Source organism: Molossus molossus, unplaced genomic scaffold (genome assembly GCF_014108415.1).
Source record: "Molossus molossus isolate mMolMol1 unplaced genomic scaffold, mMolMol1.p scaffold_m16_p_4, whole genome shotgun sequence".
In the NCBI taxonomy this organism is placed as follows: domain Eukaryota; kingdom Metazoa; phylum Chordata; class Mammalia; order Chiroptera; family Molossidae; genus Molossus; species Molossus molossus.
This window is the reverse complement of record NW_023425377.1, coordinates 95,562,285-95,583,259: the sequence shown is the minus strand read 5'-3', so window position 1 is coordinate 95,583,259 and position 20,975 is coordinate 95,562,285. Positions and strand designations below refer to the sequence as shown.

General features: G+C 35.3%; 1 protein-coding gene across 4 annotated transcripts in view; it reads right to left on the bottom strand.

The window, feature by feature from the left end:
* The window catches only part of GRIA2 (glutamate ionotropic receptor AMPA type subunit 2), a 141,337-nt gene that overhangs the window by 59,389 nt on the left and 60,973 nt on the right, over positions 1-20,975 (bottom strand). For all 4 annotated transcript variants that reach the window (XM_036240483.1, XM_036240480.1, XM_036240482.1 and 1 more), the window contains exons 3-4: positions 12,063-12,302; positions 3,405-3,601 (exon numbers count right to left, since the gene is read on the bottom strand). In XM_036240483.1, the coding sequence (XP_036096376.1) occupies positions 3,405-3,601; positions 12,063-12,302 (437 nt within the window). The remainder of the gene's footprint in view (positions 1-3,404; positions 3,602-12,062; positions 12,303-20,975) is intronic.

Below are 20,975 nucleotides of genomic sequence, written 5' to 3'. Positions count from 1 at the left end.
AAGTCCAATGCTCTTTCAAGCTTCTCCAGGCCCACCTTTTCCTCTCTCTACACTGGAGAATTCCTCCTCCCCTCTCTACACTGGAGAATTCGGGCCTTAACTTAGTACTTTCGCACAAGTAAAAAGCTTCTTTCCATCCCCTTGGGCCTTTACACGTTTTGTTTCCCTACTTGGACAACTCTCTCCACCACCATATTTTTTGTCTTATTCAATCTTAAGGTACAATGACTCTCAGCCTGGTGTAATCTCCTGGAAGAAGACTTCCCTGACCTTTCCTCATCCCAAAGCAATGCAAGGGCAAAATTCTAAGAAGGATTCTACCATGCCACTTTGATATTAAGTGGGAGCTGTTTGAAAAGGAGTTAATACTTAAATTATTTTCTAACTCATTTTTATGTAACACAGCTAAATTGTCTTTTCTAAGAAACTGACCCCTCTGCATTGAAGGGAAATTTTTGAAGACGAGATATCCTTTTGAATGAAAAAATATATTAATTAGTATCAGGTGAATTGAATTAATGATGTCCTCCATATTTCCTACTGCTATCTGTTGGTTCTGCTTACTATTCAAGCTACTTTCTGAATTATGAATGTCATCCTTCTGGGATTTAAGAAAAATCATTGTATATATAAATGATACTACCAGCAGTTCCTACTTGAGTTTAGTATTCATTGAGAGAAGGGAGGGATATGAAAACTTATTAGTCCTACTTCTATATAAGAATTAGTGTTGACCATACCAACAATCATATTTTTACTTTACAATAACCATTACTAATTTTCTAAAAATATAAATTTATGTTAATTTCTTAATGTTTTTCATGGCTGAAAACATCCGTTTCCTACATAAATGCCACTAGAAATAAGTGCCTCCAGGTTCATCATATGATAAAATACTCATAGTCTAGACAAAGTTTAATTCTATTACTAACTTTAGGCTACTAAAATTTTGTCTTAAGTATTGAAAGAGTGAGGAAGTAAATAGTGGTTTTTTTTCTTGAAATGTACTTTGACCCCACTTTTTGCCAGGTAAACTCTATTCCTTGAAGGCCTTCCATTATCTCCCAATCTAAATGATCTCTTTTTGTAATATAGAAAAATAACATCATATTCTTTTCATTCATAGTATATGCAATTATCATAATGATGCATTTATTTCTATAAGTACATCATGAATATTCACCTTAATGGGGTCTTACCTGATTTACTTAACATTACTGTCTTGGATTTACACTAGTGCCTGTTCAGTAAACATTAGACACTCGAGAAAATGTATTGAACAAATAAATGAATGAATCTAAATCAGCCAAATGCTACCCATACGTGAACTCTTCAGAGATCATCCCATGCCCGGCCTATGTGGCTCAGTGATTGAGTATCGACCCATGCACCAAGAAGTTGCCAGTTTGATTCCCAGTTAGGGCACATGACCAGGTTGTGGGCCAGATCCCCAGTGTGGGGCATGCAAGAGGCAGCCAGTTGATGTTCTCTCTCATCAATGTTTCCATCTCTCTCTTCCTCTCCCGTCCTCTCTCTCTCTCAAAATCAATAAAGAAAAAAAATTTTCTAAAGAGATAATCCCATGCCCTTAGACCTCATTGATTATCACTGAGACTTTTGTAGTAATATATGTGTACCTTTTTTTCTTCCCTTCTAAACAACGAGTTCATAGGGTGGAGACACAACTTTTCTTACCTTTCTTTGCATCCCTCATTCCAAATGCAGAGGATATCTTCAATAAATGTTTGTTGAATAATGCAACCATTCATTATATACACTCATTTAATATATTCAAGAGTGTCTTATGAAAATACAAATGATATATATGTGCAAAATACTCTGTACATTTTGAATAGATGTCGAAATGGTTATTTATGAAATCATGATCACATTGCTTCTAAATTTTACATTCCATATAGTCTTAGTTTCTCTCTTCTAATTTTGGAAAGAATTATTTTCATATAGGGTTTCCTAATATTTATCATGATAACTCATAAATACTTAAAATTTTAAACCAATACTAATGGCTAATATTAAAATTCAGTTTTAATGAGAACCTCCTATGAAATTCAAGTGAGTTTTTGAGGTTCACCTTTGAATAAGAGCCCTTCAGGTTAAAAACAACCCAAATTTTATTTCCAGAGACAGTAATCAAGATTTTTCCAGTAAAATTGTTCACCTCTCTGGCATACAACATTTAGTTATGTCGTATAAGAAGATAGCATTATTCAGTCATTCAATATTTTATGAGAGATCAATTTATTATATGTCATTAAAGCTTCGTCGACATTTATATTTGCAAAATGCTTTCTGTAATACAAATGAGTGAGTCTAATTTTCTCCTCAAAGCCTAGAAACTCTAAGAAATGCATCCTCAACTGTGTGTTTTTCTTCCATCTTGTATTATTTCAAGGAGGTAACAGTCATATATGTATGAAATGGTGGCTACTAGTCCAATGTGTGTATATATACATCTGTGTGTGTAATATATTACATATCGACTATATTACAGCCATCAAAAGCATTTAAAAATTATACAGACACACATACAGATACTTGTCGGTTAGGACAAGGAGCAGATACCCTGTGAAGATCTCAGTAAGCAATGATGCTGCTTCACCGACATCTGTGATCAGTTACCCCATCTAAACACAGCGGATTTAATTTTTATCATAATATTTTATGGCATAGCTGTCTACACTAAAATATCTTAAAATGAAGCAAGGTAGTATAGTAAACACAGAGAAAGCATCCTTAGCTCTGGAATAGTTTACTTTTTAAAACATTCCAAATGAATATTGTTAGCTTACTTCTCAAACAGTAAACACAGACTGAATGTGTCTTTCCCACATATTTTAATTTCATAGATTAATAGTTTTATAGTGATACAAAATCTCCCTAATAGGAGAGGAAAAAATTACTTCTTGGAAAAATAATTACATGATCTTTCTGAAAGATAGGCCCATTTAGACAGTGAGATAGGCTGATTGAAGTATCCCATTTCGTGGCCAAATAATGCATGAATTATTCATTTTTGCCTTAGGACCCAGACCTATTTTAACTTAATACATGTCTATTTCTTTCTCTAAGATGTTCAACAGAATTAAAATCTAAACTTACAATTAAAATGATCAAAGTTTAGGGCAACACTTATGTAAAACGCAAGAGTCAGGAATTACATATTGACTATATTTCATGATTAGTCTGATGTGTCAGCATTATTGAAGACCATCTGCTATTGCTAACTGAAGCCAGAGATAATTTAATTGATGATCTCTGCCACATCCTACATAAACCATAAAGTCCAAACTGCTGTTCAAGCACCTTCCACAAATACTCGTTCCAAACGCTGACAGTGCACGCATATTCTATATTTAGTGCCTTTAGGAAACAGAATAGCAAACCTGGTCTACAATGTCGTTTACTTTATCGCGCTCACAGTCCAGGATTACACGCCGTTCTTTTTTTAACTCCAGATCTTGAAAAAGGGATCGGTAGGTCTCATCTTTCTTGTCATTGTTAATGTTCCCCACGTTGATAGCAGTCACTTGCCATTTCTTTTCAGCAGCGGAATCCAGCACAGCTTGCAGTGTTGATAAGCCTAGGAAGGCAAAGCAAAATGATGACTGATAAAGATACCCAAATAAACCAGAACTGTGTTGTAAAATTGACGGCAAATATGTGTGTGTGTGTGTGTATGTATATATGTATGTGCATATGTATGTATATATATTTACTGATTTGAGACAGAGAAAGAGGAAGGGAGGGAGAGAAAGAAACATCAGTTTATTGTTCCACTTATATATGTGTTCATTGGGTGATTCTTTTTTTTTTTTTTTAATCCTCACCCCAGGGAATGTTCAGATAGAGAGGGAGGGAGAGAAAGGGAAAGAGAAAGAAACATCAACATGAGAGGGACACATAGACTGGTTGCTTCCCACACGACCCGACCCGACCAGGGCCAGGGACGAACCGCAACCGAGGTACATGCCCTTGGCTGGAATCAAATCCGCAACTCGTTGGTCCTCAAACCACCGCTCTATCACTGAGCCAAACCGGACAGAGCCTTGGGTGATTCTTGTACATACTCTGACTGGGGATCAAACCCACAGCCTTAGTGTATTAGGATGATGCTCTAACCAACTGAGCTACCCAGCCAGGACATGGATATATTTTTAAGGCTATTTTGTGCAACCAATTTGATACTGACTTTTCTAAAAAGCTACAGCTATGATCTTGATCAACATCTACTTATTTCTGCTTCTCATCAAATTTTATCTAAATGCTGTTGTTCTGACCAAAGAATCATAGTTTGAGGGGAGAATAGTATTCCCTTCTTTTAGTTCTCTCAATATTTTTGGAATATTCCTAAAGCACAATGTCTTCAATACCTCTGGTTCAAGTCACATCAAAAGACATTACAAAAATGTATTTTCTCTGACAGATTAGAAAAAAAAATGCTTCATTATATATTAGTCTATCATGTCGTGTTAATATCCTGAAGAGGCTGAGTACATTTTCAGTGAGATGAATCTGTGAGTCTGAGTCTGAGAACCAATAATCTCTATGTCTTCCTATATTTCTACTGAGAAGTTGTTTTTTTCTCAGGCTTCTGTTATATTAGTTTTGTTATTGGGACTGATCTCATAGAAATTAACATGTTCACCTATTAACCAGATTGTAGGAGTTAGTTCTCTAGCACAAATTTGTTACATTTACTTAACTTCCCAAATGTAAGACCATTTATTAGCAACTATGCTTATAGCATCATATACCTTAAATTTTTTTATTTTGGTTTTTAATTATTCCTACATTACCTCATAAGTCGGATTGAAAGGGAAAACAACTTGGGGATTTATTTCCTTAAGTTAAATCTGAAGTTTAACACTTAGAAAACCAGTACATCAACTAACTCCTCACAGCCAACTCAGATCCATCCTTTCTATGAATAGCTTAATAAGCAACACAAAATTAAGACTCTAGAAAGAATTCAGAAACATAGCAGCATCTTCCTGAATCCAAAAAGACCTGCATCTTTCTCAAAAGAATATTGATTCTGCCCCGGCCAGTTTGGCTCAGCGGTTAGAGCATCGGCCTGTGGTCCAGAGAGAATCTGGTTAGGTTCCCGCTAAGGGCACGTACCTTGGTTGCAGTTTGTTCCCGGCCCTGGTTGGGTAGTGTGGGTGGCAACCACTCGATGTGTCCCTTTCACATCGATGTTTCTCGCTCTCTCTCCCCCTCCCACTCTATCTGAACAAAAAAAAAAAAATGGAAAAAATGTTCTCAAGTGAGGACTATATATATATATATCTATATATATATATAATTTCAGAACAAAACCTTAAAATAAATTACTTTTATTTCAATTTAGAAAATTGAACCATAAATTGAACTTAAAGTGAATTTTTTTTTCTTTTTGTAAAACAGTGAAATTAGTTTTCTCTATCCAGTTTTGTAACAGAAACTATAGTATAAAGAAGAATTTCTCAAGGGAAAATTTAAACAAAGATAACATACCATTATAAAAAAAAATCTACTGATGATAAAGCATCTTTTAAAAACTTCACGGGTCACCTATGATTCACTGTGGGTAAATTAAATCCTTCCATGATACAATTCAAATCCTTTTCCTGCTTTTCATCAGTGAAGATAGAACACACAGCTGGTCATCATGATCAATTCAACAGCTCTCAATGTGCTTGCAAACAGTTATTAACTCTATCGAGTTTTCTTTCCAAGTAGGAAGAAAAAGCTAATTTTCTAAACCTCTTCTACTGTCTAGGTTTTACTTTTCCTCATTCCAATCATTATGCAACTTTTTCATGTCACCTCCTTAAAAACATTACATCCATGGATGATGTTCTGTATGCTATCCACATATTGTCATATGGCACTTACTTCTACACAATACATTATTGCATTTCTTTGTTGTTGAATTATAAATTTTACACCTACTAAGTGGTGATGTTCTTGTCATTCTGTCCTATCTTTCCACGTATGTAACAAGAAATATGAAATATAAATAAAAAATTGCAAATAGATTTTATCATGTGATATTTCTAAACTTAATATTTATTAGCAGTTCATCATGTGAAAGAATATGGTGCATAAAAGCAATAAGAATTCATTTAAAGAAATGGCTGAGTTTCAGACTCATTTATTCTGTGTCTCAAGTAACTCGGTTGGTGTGGATTTTCTGTTATTAAAACTCTCAGAATTAATGTTTTGTGACCTATGAAACTGGAAAAAAAAAAAAAAACCTTTCATTTATTAAGAAGCTAAACTGCTCAAGTGGTGTATATCAGGCTTGATGAATTTACTTTTGTCAGAAGACACTGCACAACATTAAATCATCTCCTAAGGAGAGCACAAGTAAGTCACAAACCATGGTAGGACCAGACTCGGATTTGAGGAGAATGCCGGCCCATGTTTAGTGATTCATATTCTTAGATTTCTTTTTTCAGTAATAGTAACTAACCCTCTCAAACTCTCCCTCAACTTAATCTGATCCTTCCCTTTAACTAAAAGCTTGTTATTGTCTTGTGACTTTAAAATTAATGGATCATTTAAAATTTTTAAAATCACTGAAAACACATGCATATGACAACTATTGTAGTAAAATTAAATTATTTAAATATAACACATATTCATGTTCTTGGTGTCTTGGTACCAAATTCCTATTAGGGGAGCAAGTACTACTTGAGATATGTCTCTTTCCCTTTTACAAAAACAGTATTGAAGTATCTTTATGTATATAATTCATCCCTTAATTCAGAATTTAAACATGTGAACAATGGGGTTCTGTATGAATATTGGCTTATTTAAAACTCTTAGTAGTATTAATCATTCAACTCTAATATCTATACTTCTCTATCAAGATATTTGAGTTATTATAGCAGAGACTGATTTTTTATTACTGAATTACTTAGAAAAAAAAAAAAACTTAAAATGCACAAGTTGTTCATGTACAATAAAAATAAATCCAGAAAAATTAACTGTTCCTCCTAATAAATATATTTAAAATACATTCTGAAAAAAACCTGAAGAATATTACAAGAGTCTAAATTAAGTTCTAAATTCTCAGATTTTTGGCTAAAATAAATAATGGCTAAAATTTTGTATTTGCATTACTTCCTCATGAGCCTAATTTTTACTGGACTAGTTATAGCTGTATAACCTATTTTAATCTCCCAAAACTCTCTCAAAGTATTAGTAGCAGTAGTTCAGCCTCATTGTGAGCTAGTGTTAATAACACTGTCAGAGGTTATAGAAAATCCATAAGCCTAAAAGCAGGTGAAGTCCAGATGTCTTAGTTTGGAAGTTAATGGTGGAATTATAAAATGATTACTGCAAATAGGTATATTTCACTCAGACCATGTCTTTCTTCTTAAAAATATTTTCTTTGTTCCATTTAAAATTCACTGCCCTAATTCATCTTTCAGGCACAGAAATTAATATTCATGATCACTAAATCCTGGCAGCATGCCTAGGCCAGATTAGATTAACATATATTTCCCTCACTGACTTTCTCAGAAACATCTGAAAAGGAAATTTATAATTTAGAAGAATTTTTATTCTATACATGATGTCTTCTTGGATCTGGAATCAAAGTGTTTCCTTTCCACGAGACAGTATGGCATGGAATTCAAACCAAGACATGAAGATAGATATAAACCATTAGTTCTGGTTTTACCTACTATCTATAGAAATATATTACCTTACCTTATTAACATTTAACCAATAAATAAAAACCATATTTTGATTGAGTTCTGGTTCAAGTTTAGTACATATATACTCAAAGATAATTCTATATTTAATGCATTAACATAGATAACCCCATTACTCTAGAGTTCAAAATGCATTTAAGATCCGTCAACCACCTCTCTATGGGGGAATATTGTACAGCTCTTAGAAGGAACTCTGGGTCATTGGGAATCACCAGACCACTGCCACATAGATAAAGAAAGACACCAGCAGTCCTAAAAGGTCACACGGCATCAAATGAACAGTTTCAGCACTCTTCTCATCCCAGAATTTGAAACCGTCAAAGATGATCTGTGCAAAGATCAGGAAACGTCTACGTCTCTTTTGTTTACAATTGGGATGCACTCCCCTGGGCTTGTGGCTCAGCACTGGGATGAATAATTGAAAGCAGGAAAAGTATAATTGTTAAGAGCAGTGTCATAAAGAACCATAGAAACATTTAAAGTCATTTTCAGGGTAGGATGCTGGAGAACCATTTTTATACTTGAGTTCTATACTGTTCAAAAGAACAAGTCATATACTTAGAAATTAAAATTTAAAAATATGTTTACCTGATCTAGACTCTCAGAAAAGTAAAGATTATTAACACTGAAAATAATTAAAAAGCATATAATCCCAGAAGAACAGATCAAATCAGTTGAAACTGAAGTATGGATAGATATAAATGGAGAGATGAAATTATGGAATCTATTTTTCTAATCATACGTACTATGGATAAAGGGAACATGGAGGCATTCTCAAGTCATGTTAACACTAAAATAAGAAGGTACTTCCCTGAAATGTAAAAAAAAAAAAAAAAGGCTTAAGCATCAAAGGAAAGCAATGAGGTCATGTAATAAATGCATAAATAAACTATGTAATATGATGCCAAAACTATAAAAATTAATATAATAAGAAAATGTCAGACAGCAAAAATCCCATTTCCATGAGCCAAGTAGAACGGTACATAAAGGTCCAATCTTATGCCAGCATTCTGAGTCTTACACACTTATCTCTGAAAATAGTTTGAGACGAAAGCCAGTGTAACACTCTTCATATTAAAACATGAGCAGCTCTTTGATAAAAACTGGAAAATGTTTCCATAAGGTCATTTTTGGCTTTAATATATAATTACTCAATATTATAACTCTAATGTTCTTCTCTCAACAATGCACTTGAACTCAAATCAATTTGTGTAATTTAATGACTAAAGATTATCTCATCACTTTAATTTCATTTAATAATTCTCTAGTGTTAATAAAATCATTTTAAATGTCTCAGGTTCTTTTCACAAGTACATAAATCCATCCACCTTCACTGGATCATTTCCCAGGGCTTTGCTTTCTTTAGTTGCTCTCCTTAAATACTAGAGTTTCTCTTTCTATTATGTCAACTGTTGTCTATTTAAATTTTCTCAAAAGTTCAGTTTCAACTAGAGGACACAGTGATGGCAAAGTATGACCCTAAAGTAAAAATGCTGCCTTCAACTTTGTGAAACAATAAAGAGAATTCTTCAGATCCTTCGCTTTAGCAGCAAGGTGCAGGTTCTAGTGTTATCTCAACCGTAAACAGAGGCTAAACTCACTCACTTGTTACCACTATTTATTAACTGTCAACCCTGTCCCCACATTATCTTAAGCACAGTGTATACAGTTAAGAACTGCACACCAGTGTACTGGGTGCTGCCTGGGCATTGCCTTCCTGGGGCTTATAGCCAGATCTTAAATAAAAAGCGTGACTCTTAACCTGTGTGACTAAACAGTCCCTGAAACATAATAGAATCTCAGTAACACTTCTTTTTTTTTTTTTTTTTTTTTATCCTCACCCGAGGACATTTTTCCATTTTTTGTACAGATAGAGTGGGAGGGAGAGAGAGGAAGAGATAGAGAGAGAGAAACATCGATGTGAAAGGGACACATCGAGTGGCTGCCACCACACGACCAACCAGGGCCGGGGACAAACTGCAACCGAGGTACGCGCCCTTAGCGGGAACCGAACCCGGGTCTCTCCGGACCACAGGTCGACGCTCTAACCGCTGAGCCAAACCGGCCAGGGCCAGTAACACTTCTTAACTGAAAGAATGAGTGCCGCTATTGCCAATGGGGGGAAAGGAGGGGCATCTGTAATATTTTCAACAATAAAGATAAATCTAGAAATTATAAATTGTGATAAATACTGTGTGGGAAAAGAAGAGGTGGCTTTGAAATAGAATGATAGTATGGATTGCATCTCTGTGGAAATGCTATGTAAACAGACATGAAGGAGGAGAAGGAATTACATGAAGAGATTTGACGTGAAAGACTTTGGCTCATCTGAGAAGCAAAAGCAGGTTAGGTAGATGGATTTAGCTTAGTGAGTGGGCTGGACAGTAGGATAAATTGGTGGGAACCAGATACCAGAAGACCTTAAAGCCATGTTAAGAATTTTCCATTTTATACTCATTATAATGAGAAGTCATTGAAGTGTTTTAAGCAAGGGAGTTATGTGGTCAGAATGGCATTTAAGGACATTTAAAAATTATGGCTATTTTGTGGAACTGGATTAAAGAAAAACAAGTGTGTAAATAGAGAGAGGAGGGAATAAACACATAACAGTGACTTGGCCCTGGCCGGTTTGGCTCAGCGGTTAGAGCATTGGCCTGCAGTCCAGAGAGACCTGGGTTCGGTTCCCGCTAAGGGCATGTACCTCGGTTGCAGTTTGTCCCCGGCCCTGGTTGGGTTGTGCGGGTGGCAGCCACTCGATGTGTCCCTTTCACGTCGATGTTTCTCTCTCTCTCTCTCCCTCCCGCTCTATCTGACCAAAAAAATAAATAAATAAAAATGAAAAAATGTCCTCGGGTGAGGATAAAAAACAAAAAACAGTGACTTGATCTGTAGTCATGACAATGAAAAAGAGTAGGTGGAAATCACATCAATCGGATGCAAGGCTGAAAGAGGTACTGAGAAGACTCCCAATTTCAGGCTAGTTTTATTAACATAACAGAGTACTCCAGGAGTTTGCAAAGGGCAAGAAGAAAGACTAGGATTAGGTTTATTTTATAAATAAAAGTATAGTTCAGAAGTATTCAGCACATTGGAGTCCATGTTCACATTAAATAGTTCTGTGTTTTAGTTTTCCATTCCCCATGGTAAGAGCAAAGCTCTCCCTTCTCAAAGCCTGGGGGAAATGTTGTTGACAAGGCAAATTTTTCAGCTTGTATAGTGCTGACTCATTTTTCCACCGAGCGTTCTCATTGTCTGGAGTGGGAAGATGGGCAGAGGATCAGACACCTAGCTTGAGCATTTCTGACTCGGGCCTCCTGCAGCAAATGTCTACAAACTGATTGATGGAGAATGGAGTGATGGCTGGCCCTCTTTTTGTCTGTCCTTTTGGGTTAACAAGATGCCTTCTCTTGGTTGAAACAGGCTTTTTTCATTTGAGCCTTTAAATATTCCAGGAAGCAAGCTGCTGAACAGTAATTAATCTTTCTTACAATAATGCTTCTTAACCCTTTCCAGTTTGGTTATGGATACTCTTTCTAGAAAAACACATACATGAACATGTGCACAAAATGTTAATACAATTTTATGAAGTACCCGGACCTACTGAAGCTGAATCATGGATCCAGGAACTGTTAAAACATCTGGGATTCTAAAACATCTACTAATATTAAACTTCTTAACAATGGACATGGGAAAGACCCTCCCCCCCATAAAATTTATATGATCCAAGACTCTGTCCAATTGACACACTCATCAAGAACACCTCATCATAAGCAGTTAGATAGAATTGTGAAATAAACATGGATCTGGTGTCAGCAAACCTGGTTTCAGCTGTAAGGATCGTGAGTAAGTCCTTTAACTTCTCTGAGATTTGGTGATCCCATTTTAAAGCAAAGTTAATAATAATTGCACCTGCCTGATAAAACTTTTGCATTTGAAAATATTTAAAAGCTATAAGTTTCTGTAGAAGCTCTTATTTATGTATTCAAAGTTTACTTAAACCAATTTTCAAGGCAACCACTTTCCTGACCTTGATCTAGTAATCTAGTCACCATAGAGTCTTAACTGCTGTTTCCAAAAGGTGCTTTTTACATTACAACCGGGCATCTGGCTGACACAGACTCTGTCTGTAAATTGTAATTCCTAACTTTTTTGTTTGTTTTTACTCTAAATATGTTTCCCAGGTTTCAAACTGCATTCTTTATTTATACAGCAAAATTGAACCATGTAACGCTTGGACTTTAATACAGCTATGTATCTCTCTAATGTCTCATATAAGTGTCAAGTGTAGGCATTGAATTTTACCCATTAGCAAGAGATAGGGATATTTTCACTTACCTCTGTCACTGTCATAGAGGTACGCAAACTTGTCCCACTGATAGTATTCAATCAAGCTAAGAAGGGCTCCTTTGAGGTCAGGTCTCATCTGAATGACAAATGGGTGTGTGCCATCAGTTGGGAAGCTGGGAGTGATGAAAGAGACATGGAGTGTCCCACAAAATGATGTGATGGTATTTACAGACTTCTTGTCATAAAATCCAAAAATGGCATAGACTCCTCTTGAGAACTGGGAGCAAACTAGAAGAACAGGGAAAACAGAAAGGATAAGTCACTGAAATTGGCATATAATCATGGATTTGTTTGAAACTTAATGCCCTTTTATATAAAATACAACATAATCAACAAATCAAAAGAAATATAGAGTTTATATCTCTGATCCATCAAATGCATGAGCACTTTTTAGTACTCCATTTAAGAAATTAAAAGAATTATAAAGTATTAAAATAATAATTCTAGGTTTATAAAAATATCTACATTATTTTTTTAACAATGTGAGTGTAAACATATTTTAGGACAGCCCGATTTTTAAAAAAAGTAAATAGAGTACAAATAAAAATCATTAGTTGCGAGAAAAAACTGTGGTTACCTGGAATTTATACACATTCATAACAGCTCATTCCCTATAATACTGATTCTTTTCAAAGGTTTTATTATGTTAATGATGCTTTAATATGAAAAGGTCAGTGTGCTTATGAAGAGTTCTAATAATCCAAACTTGGGTGGCAGACTCTCACCACCCACAGTCATGTCACTGGAAAGAAACTCTTACCTTATGTCACTCAGTCAAGTAGCAATTAAATGAAGTTCAGAATGCTTAATTTTTATCTTTCCCATAGATTTAATTTATCCCATATGTTCTACTCCATACAAAACAAAGAATACTACCAACATTTTTTGGCTTAAGAATATCATTCTTAAAAATATGTATATATATTTTATTTGAAAGTCCCCATTGCTCACATAATCCTTTAACACTATGTGTATTTCAGTGAGTGGCATATGACACTACCTTTGCCATTACCTATAGTCAGACCATCACTAAGTATTGCTCATTCTAATACCTAAATGTTCTCAAATGTAGTCCATTTATTTCTATCTCCATTCGGATCGTCCTAGTTTACTATTGCATTTCCTTACCTTGCGCTTGCCTTGTGCCTGGCAAGTTCTCTGCTACATTAACTCATTTATTTCTGATGATGACCCTTGAGGTAATCTATAATTACTCCTAAATTACTGATAGGAAAGTTGACACATAGGGAAACTAAGTGATTTACCCAAGGTCTTGCAGCTGGTAAGTGAGAGATGCTGTGCTCAAACCTAGGCATCTGGATTTGGAGTTTATGCTCTTAACTGATCATTGGAATACCTACCCAACTTCCTTCTCTCATCCAGTTATGCTTCTTCCAATCTGTTTCCCAGCATACATACAGTCAAAATAATTTTTGAAACACAAATCTGAACATAGCTCTCAAAAGTAAGGGCTACTTTTTCCAAGACCCATGCCCTGCAATGCCCTATAGAAATGATGTCTTAAGCCACCATTTCAAGTCAGCCACATGGCCTTGAGTGAATAAATTGCTGATATTTTTAATCTAAGGAGTTGTTTCAATCCAAGGAATAGAAATCAGCTACCCATGAACATAATCTAACAACCCAGAGCATAATACTAAACATCTTTTTAAATCAATTAACCCCATTAAAAGACACAACCAATATTATCTTATTTCATTTTCTCTTTCACAAAATAGATTCGCTTTATAATTAAGAATTATGTAAAATTAGTTTGGCTTTAATAAATATGATCACTGCTAAAATATATACAGATTTTAGCAACCAATTTGCAGACAATCAATAAATAATAGGCAGTAATTTTTAGCAAATATTGTATGATATAAAAAAGGAAGGCAAAATTGGCTGTTTGTTTAAGTACCAAATATTCCTACTTTCTGTTAAATATTCACTAATCTTCCCATTTCAAATATTCCCATTTTTCTTTAAATATTTACTAATCTTCAACTCATTTCTGTTTTTATAATATAAGCTTTCTGGGATTTCTAGTTTACATCTGTATAATATATTAGTTAACATCTTCTTTATTACCAGTCTTCTGTATAACGGTCTCGTGTATCTTAGAAAACAAATGAATATATTTCTTTACATTTATTTCATACACTAACATAAAGCAAAGATAAGATTCTTCCTTTATTCATGTTTATATTTTTGTGTTTGCCTGAGTACAGAAATTGAAAATTACCTTTAATGTGTTTGACTATGCTCATTTTCCATATACATGAAAAAGTCCTCTCATTGTTAAAACCCTCTAGGCAAATTTTGTGGTAGTTTCTTATTTTATACATGGATATATGTGTACTGACATGTATATCTTAAATCTTAAATTTGTTCAGAAGTTGAGGACTCCATATGACATATAACAGGGGATTTGCTACAACATTCTCTCTGGGTCTATTTTATTTCATTTCCTGCCATGTCAGTATGTAACATAAATAGTATAGGAATATCAGGCAATATTAATTAACAAGAACTCTCATCTTAAGAGAAACAGCTTCTGTGATCGGAACAGCAGCCACAGCATCAGCAGAATGCTTGATAACGGAAGCCACTGTTTGAATGCATAGACAATCTTATTAAAGAGCTATATCCTTCATTTTCTATTTGTTTTAGACTCTGGAGTGAGTTGTCAAGGGGCCTCCTGGTTACCGTTGCCATCTGGAAACATTTGGCTTTGGCCCAACAATAGGCACAGGCTATACAAAACTTCATTAGATATCACGATTCACCTAACTTAGAAAGCACCTTTTTTTCCCCCAGGCAATTCAGCTAATTCTCCAACAATGAACATCATTTTATAACAATGGCCTTTCTCTCCTGACTAACCCTGGTCTCTTTCAACCCTCTTCCTGGCACCCATTTAGTTGTCTATTGGTCTATATCCTCTACTTCCCTAGATATTTCTTCCTTAGTGTCCCTTTTCTACACATAAAATTATTTGCCATTTGGTCGAACTTGCTCATGTCCCACTTTGCCTATGGTTAACTGTCCCTGTCCCCAACCATGATAAGACTATCATTGTGATTTACAATCAAGAAATGCTGACTTGAGCTAAGGTATTTTGCTTAACCAGTTTGCAGGGACCATCTCAGAAGAGAAACTTAGTGCTATATTTCTAACACTCTATCCCCAAAATATTCAAGAGTGCTTTTATGCATTCTAATATTGAAGTTCTCCTCAATATAACACAGACACATGGCTCTATTGACACAATACACAAGGATATTAGTTGTGTTGCTTTGAAACTACTACTCATTTGATTAGAAATAAAATTCATGTTGATCTCTAACTTATTCTCTAACAATGCCTCTAAAATTTAAAGCCATTTCTCTTTTATCGATCCTCGAAGAAGGAAAATTTATTAACACTGAGAATACCCAAATAATGTGTGACAATCTCTGCATATAATTCCAAAGACAATGTTCTAAAATGAGTTAAACAATACCAGCACCTTATAGAGCATCATGCTTTTCCCACATCAACTCCTGAAGCAGAGAAAGGAGCAGAAAAAGCTCAGTTTCCCCTCTGACCCATACAATTACCCAATAAGACACTAGTATGAATTTCTGAATAATTATGCTGATTACTATTAGAATTGAAGTTAGGTCTTAAGACTCAAAACTGATTGCAAAGTGATAAAGATGCTTTCACTGAGTTCTACTTTAAATAAATATTTAATATCAACTTTGAGAAACTCAGCAAAGAGTTCTTCTAAAAGACATTCTAGGTCAAACAAGAGAAATAATAAACTCTGGGGTGTAAGTAACTTGCTGATTATTCCACTTTTTATTATAAGCCCAGATGATATAAGCCAGCAACAGCGCTGATGATGCATCCAAAAGCATCTTTTTCTCTTGGGTCATTCTGCTCACTGGTGCTGCTAATGTAGCATACTCGGCACAGTATGGAGAACCTCGCATGGTTATTTAGTAGAAAGGCAGGGGAAGAACGGAGCATGGTTTATTTCTGTTTTACATTCTCTATATTTATAAATTGCCATTCAATTCAGTGAAACAGCATAGACCGCTTCACAAGCAGGAATGGAGACAGCTCCTCTGTGGCTTGTGCACAGTCTGATGAAAGATGCATTTCCCGGCAGTCCTGACCTCAAAATACGGAGACCACAGAAAATCTCTCTCCTTTCATTGTTCAACTTCTGACATTAACTCCTTCTAAACTTTCCTGATTTTACTATTGAAATTTCCCTTTCATCTGTCAGTTATGATCTCCTCATTACTAAATCCAAAGATCTTATCAGATCCAGCTTTCTTAGCTTCTCGGAATTTATTAATCAAACCCTTGCTTTGCAACAGCCTTTCTTTACTACTACTAGCTTTTCTGTCCTTCAGTTCCTTCTCTATGTTACTGCCAAGTAAAATCATACCATGTTGGTACCCCCTGCCCAATGAATTTTAACTGTCTTATTATATTATTTTACATCTTAAATTCAAAAGGCATTCTTCAAGGATTTGTCTTGCAACTGTTTTTCTTCTCATTTTACATTCTGTCTCTTAGTGGTCTCGTCCTTTTTAACATGGTCAGATTCAACTTTTTATGCAGTTGCCCAAAACTTGATTGTAACTTCAGTTATCTCCCCTTATCTAGTTTTACTGAACCCATATGTACTGTAAATATTTGATGTCACAAGCATGGTGTGCTGTGTAGAAGATGCTACAACAAATGGAACAGACATGGTCAAATCTTAGCTGGAATTGATCCAATCTCTCACCTGCCAGGGTCACCCATTGAAAAATTTCTAATTCCATATCATTCCAACTAATTTCATAAAAACAAGGAGAGAAAACCTTGAAACTCTTACCCTACAAATCATGTCTTTGTGTTGATTTTCTTTTTCCTTTTTGCTCATGGCATCTTTGCAATCATTTCCTTGCAATCATCGATTTTGTATTATTTTTCAAAATAATTCATTCATTTCTTTTCCTTGTTCTGCTCATGCCATCTATAACCATCTCTGTTTTATTCTACTTTATTCATTGCTGTATTCATTCCCAAATGTACTATGCACTGTTTTAGATGTTGGGGAGACGACATTAGGAGTGACAGGTAAGGTCCCTACTTCTAGAAAGCTTGTATAGTCTTCCCCTCAAGTGCTTCTTGCATCTGCACCTTTGTTTCTTTCTCCTTTGTCCTGCTGAACTAAACTATTCCCCACCTCCTCACTCTCCTTCCTTCAGTTCGTGCTCTTGCTGTGTTTGTCTTCCTAAAGCACACCATACAGAAGGCTTTGTCCATGGATCCTCTTCCAATTGTTGTTCTTTCTATTTTTACAACCCCTCTCTTGGTGGTCTCGTCCCTTTTCACAAGGTCAAATTCAAATTCAAATGTTTCCTAAACCTGAACCATCACCTCAGTTGTCTCACTTTACTTATTTATTGAGAAAATATACACTGTAAGTATATTGTGTATAATTATGTAGCAAATATCCTGTATTCACTTTATCATACAAATATACTGTGTATAGTGTATAATACAAATATGTAAATATCCACATACGATTAATTTTTAAATCATGTATTTTCAGGATTATTTCATAATATTTTCTTGCTAGTATGATATTTAATTAAAATATTTAATTCTTTCAAGACCTGAAGTGTGAATTTTTTAGAATAAAAAAATAAAAACTAGAAATACATAAAATACCACTGTTTTACATTGTCTAAAATTTTATAATATTAATCTCAACTGTTCAATACTATAGAAAAAGTATTCTGGGTCTGAGTATCTTGTGGCTCTGACCTTAAATGTAGCAGTTGTAAAAGCCAAAAGTGAGAACAGCCTGAGATTAAATCCTGGCATTGCTATTATCTAATTAGACTTCATTGGGCAAGATACTTTATTTTACTCTGTCTCAGCTTAATCATGCATAAAAGAGGATGATAATATTACCTGCCCACCTCACTGGGATGGCAATATTAAAGAAAAAAATTAACTAAAGCTTTGCTGGCAAAGTGTGCCCTATACAAATCTCTCATGACCCTACCTATATTCCATGTTTCATCAATATTGATCTTAAATAATCTGGCACCAGGATTTTACTCACCTTTTTTCCTTTAGCATAAAATTCCCTGATTCCATGAGACCATTTCTCATGTGTTAAAATCACACCTACCTTGACTTCTTCCCTTCATTTATCCCCAGGTTACAAATTGTCACCAAATACAGCCCATTGGACCTCTCAAATTTGTACTCTCCAGCTCTGCTGATAGTGTCTTAATATGGCTCTTAAATATTTATTGACTGGCTTGCTGCAATAAGCTCCCAAAGAGCCCTCTTTATAATAACTTCTTTCCTCTCATGGCAGATATAACCCTCCTGATCAAAACCCATCCATGTCTTCCCATTGCCTAGAAAATAGCCTACATGACAATGCTCTGATGTTATCTATTCGGTGTGGTCTGAGTGCCATGCCTCTCCTACATGTGAACGCATTCTGTATTTCTGCATCATAGCCACAGTTACAATCATATTGCTTTGCCCTCTCTGAGCTAATTGAAAGCAGAGAATGAAGTGCAATTTATCTCTAAATGCCTGACCTATCATATAGCTATCATATAGCAGAGCAGACACTTGATAAATGTCATGCGATAAAATACCAACTCTTCCGTGAAGGGTATCTTGCTTATTATCAACTGAATATGATTTCCCTGATTATGAATCCCACCAGCACTCTGCCTTTGCCTCCCTCATGGCCTGAATACAAAATCTCTGAGTGTGTGTGCATGCGTGAATGTGTGTGTGTGTGTGTGTGTGTGTGTGTGAGGCGGGGGAGGGGGTGACCTCCTTGAGAGCAGGGGTCAGTGTGAGATGAGAATGAGAACACCTGAATTAGAGGCTTGCTCTATTCTTCCTTGGCCTTCTGCTAGAAGGGTCACTGAACCTGAGCCTCAGTTTCTTATTCTATGGACTAAGGGTTTTAATTCCTATCCTGCCTACCTTAGAGGAATGCTTCACATTTTAAATTAGATAATAGAGAGAGAAATACTGGGAAAATATAGACCATTAAATAAATGTGTTAATGACAATCAATCCAACCATAATAATTTTTGTTTTCTCTGAAATACCAAATGTAGGAGTTTTTCACAAGTATATTTTTTAAATATTTGTTGAATGACTACATGATATAAACCAATTAGATGACAGAGATATAAAACAGGGTCTTATGATAAAATCTCATTTCTGTTTATACTGAGATATTTCTGAAATCGGGTCATAACAATCTTTTTATTATTTTTAACTAACATACTACAAAAGAACTAGTGTTAGTTTAAAATTACCTGTGCAATTTAGTCTATCAGTTCTCATAACAGGAAAAATAAAACACAATCATTACTATGAGAAGAGAAGACAATCTTTGAAATGTTTGTGAATTAAAAAAAAAATTTTTTTCTTTATTGATTTTAGAGAGAGAGGGAGAGAGAGATAGAAACATCGATGAGAGAGATCATCAATTGGCCGCCTCCTGCATGCCCCTACCTGGGGATTGGGCCCACAACCTGGGCATGTGCCCTGACCAGGAGTCAAACTGGTGACACAGGTCAATGCTCAACCACTGAGCCACACCAGCTGTGGGAAATGTTTGTGAATTTTTATTATTTTAAGCTGTCAAAATGTACTTTATGTGTAGAGGAGAAGTTAAATCAATACACAGTGTAGGATGCAGTTAGACACCTAAGCGGAGGTGATGACTTCTTTGTCTTGGACATGTGTCCAGTAACACATATTATTGGACTCAAAAATAGTCTCAGGTGTCCTCACAATCTCAGATGTCTTATCTCTCTAATTCAGTGGAATTTTTCAGGCCTGAAAACTTATCTTAAGCAACATGTATTTCCTTAAAAATATAATTGCTGCAACATATGGTACATATAGCATTTCGTTTCCCTGTAAAAATACAGAAGAATGTTAAAAATGGAACTATGAGTCTTTTTTAAAATTATTTTTGTTAACTTGTTTTTGTTACAGATGTTTCTCCTTTTTCCCCCATTGACACCTTCCTCCCCATCTCCCCCACACACACACACCTTCCCCAGCTTTGTTGTCTATATTCATTGGTTATGCATACATACATGTAAGTTCTGTGGTTTATCTCTTCCCCGCCAACATCCCCTCTTCTGGGGTTTGTCAGTCTGTACCCTACCTCTATGTCTCTGGGTCAGTTTTGTTCATCAGTTTGTTTAATTTATTATTTCCACAAATAAGTGAGATCATGTGATATTTGTCTTTCTCTGCTTGGCTTGTTTTACTTAGCATAATACTGCCCACGTCCCTCCATGTCATCTCAAATGATAAGTGATCTTTCTTTCTTACAGCTGCATAGTGTTCCATTGTGTACATGTACCACAGCTTTTTTATCCACTCATCTACTGATGGACACTTGGGTTGTTTCCAGATTTTAGCTATTGTAAATAGTGCTGCTATGAATATAGGGGTACATATATTCTTTCTGATTGGTGTTTCAGGCTTCTTAAGGTATATTCCTAGAAGTGGGATCACTGGGTCAAATGGAAGTTCAATTTTTAACTTTTTGAGGTAACACCATAGTGTTTTCCATAGTGGCTGCACCAATCTGCATTCCCACCAGCAGTGTACTAGAGTCCCCTTTTCTCCACACCCTCGCCAACACTTGTTTGATGATTTGTTGATGGTGGCCATTCTGACAGATGTGAAGTGATACCTCATAGTTGTTTTAATTTGCATGTCTCTGATGATTAGTGACAATGAGCATTTTTTCATGTTTCTTGGCCATTTGTATGTCCTGTTTGGAGAGGTGTCTATTTAGGTCCTCTGCCCATTTTTTAATTGGATTCTTTGTCTTTCTTT